The sequence below is a fragment of the Lytechinus variegatus genome, chromosome 5 (genome assembly GCF_018143015.1).
Source record: "Lytechinus variegatus isolate NC3 chromosome 5, Lvar_3.0, whole genome shotgun sequence".
Classification (NCBI taxonomy): Eukaryota; Metazoa; Echinodermata; class Echinoidea; order Temnopleuroida; family Toxopneustidae; genus Lytechinus; species Lytechinus variegatus.
In genome coordinates, this window is record NC_054744.1 from 47,506,109 (window position 1) to 47,511,953 (window position 5,845).

The 5,845-nt window shown below is 32.7% G+C and overlaps 1 protein-coding gene across 1 annotated transcript; it reads right to left on the minus strand.

Annotated features, from left to right (window-relative positions):
• Positions 1–250: 250 nt before the first annotated feature.
• On the minus strand, positions 251–3,457 carry LOC121416327 (parkin coregulated gene protein homolog). The gene is made up of 3 exons (XM_041609889.1): positions 2,838–3,457; positions 1,895–2,077; positions 251–779 (listed from the first exon to the last, which is right to left on the minus strand). The coding sequence occupies exons 1-3, from the start codon at positions 3,183–3,185 to the stop codon at positions 462–464; spliced, it is 849 nt and encodes a 282-aa protein (XP_041465823.1). The 5' UTR covers positions 3,186–3,457; the 3' UTR covers positions 251–461.
• Between the last annotated feature and the right edge of the window lie 2,388 nt (positions 3,458–5,845).

Genomic DNA, 5,845 nt, shown 5'->3' on the forward strand with positions numbered 1-5,845 from the left:
AAAAATTCAATATAATATATATACACAGGATGGTAATAAAAGTAGCTTATATCCCTATGTTCATGATGTTAGACACTGATATATTAGCTATACAGAGAGGGTATATAAGGGAGTAAATTGAAAGAGGAAATACATCTTTCTTACACATGACATCTGAATAAAACACTATTCCGAATTTTATAAGATTGTTTCCAAAGTAAAGAAATATTGATTTTGTCCAAAAAGTGGAAACATTTGATTTTTAAAACAAAGCTGTCATTTGATAATTCAAATTTAGTAAATTTTGTTACGATTGTCCCCGATCTCCCCTTCTTTTTTTTTCCACTTAAAGAGATGAACCTCACATAACCTCATGTTGGCTTGACTATAGATCTTTAGCATGTCTAACGTGAAAGATTGCATCGTTAAATCAACCACATGTGCACCGTACATCAATATCATATTATTGACAAATGTATTTCTTAATTCATAATACAAGATTCATATGTTGGCACCATATACTTGATATTAATAAATGCATCAGGTCCTCCATAACGTTCTAATACCTGAAGTGTTTCATTGACTAGGTCACCTACATTCTGACCTTTCCATTGGTCATACTCAATACCATCACCAATATTCTTATTTTTATTTTTAAAAATGTTCATAATGGGTAATATCTGTCGATAATAAGGTACCAATGCTTCACCAATCAATGTCTGCTTACCACCGTTCATATAACATGTTACAAGGGTTTGAAGTAAACGCATCGTAGCACAGATTACATCAGCATTCCGCGTCTGCGAAAAGAAGCGAGAATTGAAAGAAAAAAAAGCAAAAAGCAAATGAAGAAATGAGAAAATAAAATGATAACGAGGACGAATTTAAGAAAGAGAAAAAGTGAGGGAGAAGAAAAAGAAAATAAGATAAATAAAGAAGAAAAAAAAACATTATGAAAAAAGAAACACAATCCAAAATATTATATTGAAAATAATACATACATAACTGAATGAAGTTATATACAACAGCTTTGGCAACTCTTTTATTTCAATACTGTAAAGAAACGGATGAAGAGAAGTATGGTAGGCGTAGCTTAAATCAAGGTTCCCCAGAGCTATCTCGGCTTCATGCCCTTTGGAAAAATTGGTGATGCCGAAAAAATGTATAGATACATACATACATATATATATATGTATATATATATATATATATACGGATATATATATATATATATATATATATATATATATATATATATATATATATATATATATATATATATATATATATATATATATATATATATATATATATATATATATATATATATATATATATACAATGTATATATATTATCATTATACTACATGTATTTGCACTAAATTTTTTGTCTATTATCGATGATATTCACATCATCAACATAACAATGCAATCAAATGCATGTATATAGGAGATATGATTAAGCTATGTTGAATTAAATATTTTCACATTTTTATAGGCCTGAGTTTGTTGGCCTACAGTTTGATTCTCATGGAATCTCACTATATTCAAATAAAACTATTTCATGAATTCGTATAGTAATTACACACTTTGCCCCCAAAATAAAAATCAAGCTATGTATCTAAATATATAAAATACAATATTGATATAATTCTTAAGTCAATTGAGCTCTGTAGTGGTACGTCGATAGAGTATAATGCGGCTTTAAAAACTGGCCTACAGTTTTATCTTCCATACATTGGCTTACAAAGAAATTACTTAAATATTGTAATATTCATTTTAAAAATGAAAATGGCTAACACAATCGAACTTCGTGAGACACGACCATTTAAGGATGGATCAAATTTTAAGATAGTAGGCCCTAATAATTTGTGTATCTTGATATCCATAAAAAAGTATTAAATCTTTGAAATACCTGAAGAGCTGTTTTAATAGGTAGGATGAGCTGTGGGATGACTGGTGGTACCTTATGACCGCCATGTGTTAACATATCATGTACTCCTTGACGAGCGAAGAAGCTATATGGATGACGTGTTTCTGATAAACCATCGAAGAATAAAGGAAGGTAATGGTGAAAGTCTAGCTTCTCAATCTCAACCTGTAAACAGAGATTTTAAAATAATTAATTTCATGAAAAACAAATTACCGTAAAATAAAAATAGTGTACATTGTGGAAGTAGGTCCAAACCTTATTGTTTTACGTATATTGCTATGGCTTAATACACTGGTAATTAAATAAATCCGAAAGTGAATGCTTTTTGCCAATGAAAAATTAATGTCATTTACTCCTTATGAAGACATTGGGAGCGTCGAAATTTTGAGTAACTTTGAGTAAACAGTTTTGATTGACAAAAAGCATAAACCTTCGGATTTGTTTTGTTATCACTATACTGTAGAATAAGTAGTGTAAAGTGGATAGTGGGTTCCAAGCAATAAATATTGCATAATGAGAATTAATATTAAAAACAAACATGCAGCATGCAATCACCCAGGCATGTAATACTTCACAGCGGGATTCACAATAAAGATCGTGGCAGTTGTCATGGGAACGTAGCAAAATTATAATCTCATCGAAGCTATGGCAACTGCTGTTGGATTTCTCAACCCTGAGACTGTTTGATAAAAAACAAGTTATTTTCGGTGTATATGGTGTGTTTACAGAGATGTTTTCTTTCTGACACTGAGCAGATGAGAGTATGATGGCATTAGAACGTGATTATTATTATGATAACATGACAAGACATATACTTTATTGAATTGATCTTCGATATCAATGAATATCTAACAATTAAAAAAAGTCTCATAAATCTTTATTTTGGAGCATGACTATTTTAACATCTTCTTGAGATCATACTTACCTTCCATGCTATTTTATTATGACTTGTATCATGTTCAACCATGATTGGAAAGTCACCTCTATCGTAGAATTTACTGAAATCAGAAGGAGGGGGAATCTTTTCCTGAAACGCACCAGCTTTCGGTGGAGGTACGACGACAGCATTATCCCTCCTGGAAAGAGGCGAGAACGCTGGTGCTTGGACAGTCTTTCCCTTTATTCCTCCAATAGAATGCATAGCACCAACATTTTTCGCGCCATTTTGACGAGTCGTCTGTGAACATGATGATGACGATGAATGAGCTTTCCAAGGATGCGTATGTACTTCTGAGGTAGTACCGTTCAATAAGCGTGTGGTATGAGTCGACATACTGTAATTTTGAATTTAATTATATTATACTGAGATCAAAGCTTGTTAAATGCAAAGACGAAATACTTAAATCCACCAGAAAATACGAGTTTCAATCACTTTTCAAGATGGCCTTGCTAAATCCAATCACAGCTCACAGCTGCGGCGGAGGAACTGCCGTTCTCCAGTGTATGGTTGCTGAGGGATACACACTATTTGTGTATCGTAGAGTACTTCTTCATTTGTATGGTGTATGCTGAAAGGCAATAGCTGTATTAATATACTAATCTCATGCTCTACCATGCTATAGTCAGTATTTGTTGTGAAGACGGTTAGTGCCATAGCAACGACATACCTTGTATAACAAAGCTGTACTAGCACCATCTCTTTCTCACTCTCTTTATTACCACACATTATGATATCAAAGTTTACTAAAATAATGTTTTCACACATACAACAAACTGACCTTTGCCCAATGTGTAGTCAAGTTATCTCAAATCTTGTTTGTTTTTATAAAGTGATGGGATGCAATGTTTGCTTAATGTGCACTTCAAGAGATATTGGCAAAGATAAATTATTAAAACTATGACAAAACATAAAACGGGCATAATATGATTTCTTTCTTTTGTCCGCGGTATGTTTGTCGCCTGACGTTTGTTTATCGCTCTATTAAGGAGGCCTACATCAACATAAAACATTAGCAAAAAGAGAAGGTATCTTGAATGTTTTGTCCTGCCAATCTCCCGCTTGGAAATAACACGTCTCTCTTTCACTCACTCCCTCTCTGTCTCCCTCCCATCACTTTCTCTGTCCATTTTCCCGCCATTTTCTCTCATCCCATTTTTAGAAGACAGAAAGTAGTCATAATGGATGACTATGGATGCTCTAATTTGTTTTATTAATACATCTAACAAGGTCACATTATTCAAAGCGGTTAAAATGAGTAAGCCGGGAAAGCAAAAGTTCTGTGTTTACCCCTCTTGAGTAAGGCGCCAAAGTAAATGTGATATTTCATCACATTTAAGTTAGAAAATGAAATAAGTCTCCGACTTTGTTTTGGGTAAGGCCTTCTTTTAATATAGAATATTCACAACTTATTTTTATTTTATTTTTTTATTTATTTATTCATATATTTATTTATCTATTATTATTATTATTTTTTTTTTTTTTTGGGGGGGTGAATTTACTTTTCCTTCTCATTTTTTCTATTCACATTCCCTTTTCTTTTCGAAAATAATATCGGGATTGGGGGCTTCGTTGCAGGTGCAGTGACTGTCACCACCGCCCCTTGTTACTCTAAATTCTAAGGGAGTAGAGGAACCATATCCCTATCTTAAATCCAATGGAATAAAAGACAAAATAAGGTAAAACTTCTACGATGATATATCCTGCATGTATTCAGAGGTAGAAAAAAAGAAACCAGAAACAGAGAGAAGATGGAAGGAAAGTTTCTTATTCGAGTACATTTTGCTTTCAGAAAAAAAAACATGTGAACGATTTAATACGGAATAGTATATTGCAAGAGATAGATAAACTATTAAAGACAAGGGGTTGGAAAAAGTGTCGCATATGTTGGATGAATTTGGTAAACTATTACGGTGGAAAGATGCAAAAGGAAAGATTTTGAATGATATGTTCGTTTCTTGATTGATACAAGCTAGTGCCATAGAAATGATTTTTTTTTCCTTTCTCATAGTTTTCACACTAATGACAAACAAATTAGAGAAGCTATACCAACACACACACTATTACATATCTTTCTGAAGGATATTAATCCGTTGACTTCCCATTATTTTGTTAGTGTACCGAATGGATTGGCGGCGATAGGGGAAGGGGTACATCGATTTTTAAATTTTGTACAGGAGCCTAGGAGAGAGGATCGTCTCATCCCCATATATGGATTAAAACAAAATCACGAATCAGCGCATTGTGGCCGTAAGTGTCAATAAGGTTTGATCCACGCGAACAACCGTTCCCCTTCTTTTACATGGACATGTCTTGTATTTTTTACTGTTTATTTGTTTCATGTATACTTAGATATATAAAGGCTCGCTAAACAATGAATTAAAAAGAAAAAAAAAATAGTTTTACCCCTCCCTTACAAATAGATAAAAATAATTATAATTTCGGGTCGATTTTAATAGGCTTGATATCTCCCAAGTTCATTATAATACTTAAAAATGACTTGCTAAATGTGTTTAAAAGGGCACATCTGATAAGAAAATATAAATGTTCTGACTTCACCAAAAGTGGAAGAACGCATTCAGCCACGCTGGCAATTTCCCAATGAAATATATATTATGAGGGTGTGTTAATTTGGGGTACATCACTGGAATGTGTCTCTCTCGCTTAGTCATTTCTTCCTCTCTCTTATCAGTCACTTCATTTGATCTATTACACAGTCATGTACACAATAAAACACAACAGATAATGACAAAGAACCTGTAAGTATCCTTTGACTGAAGACAATCATCTTCCCATATATTCTGTGTAGTTTACATAATCCTCCAAATCTATAATAATCCTATACCCAAATAATAATAGAACTGTTACAAAAGCAGCACATACAAGCATAGACACCAATTTAAGCATTACAAATAATAACACCAATGTTCACAGCATGGCAAGGGTAAACCAAGATATACAAATAAGCACAAAATATTCTATATTAAAATAAATAC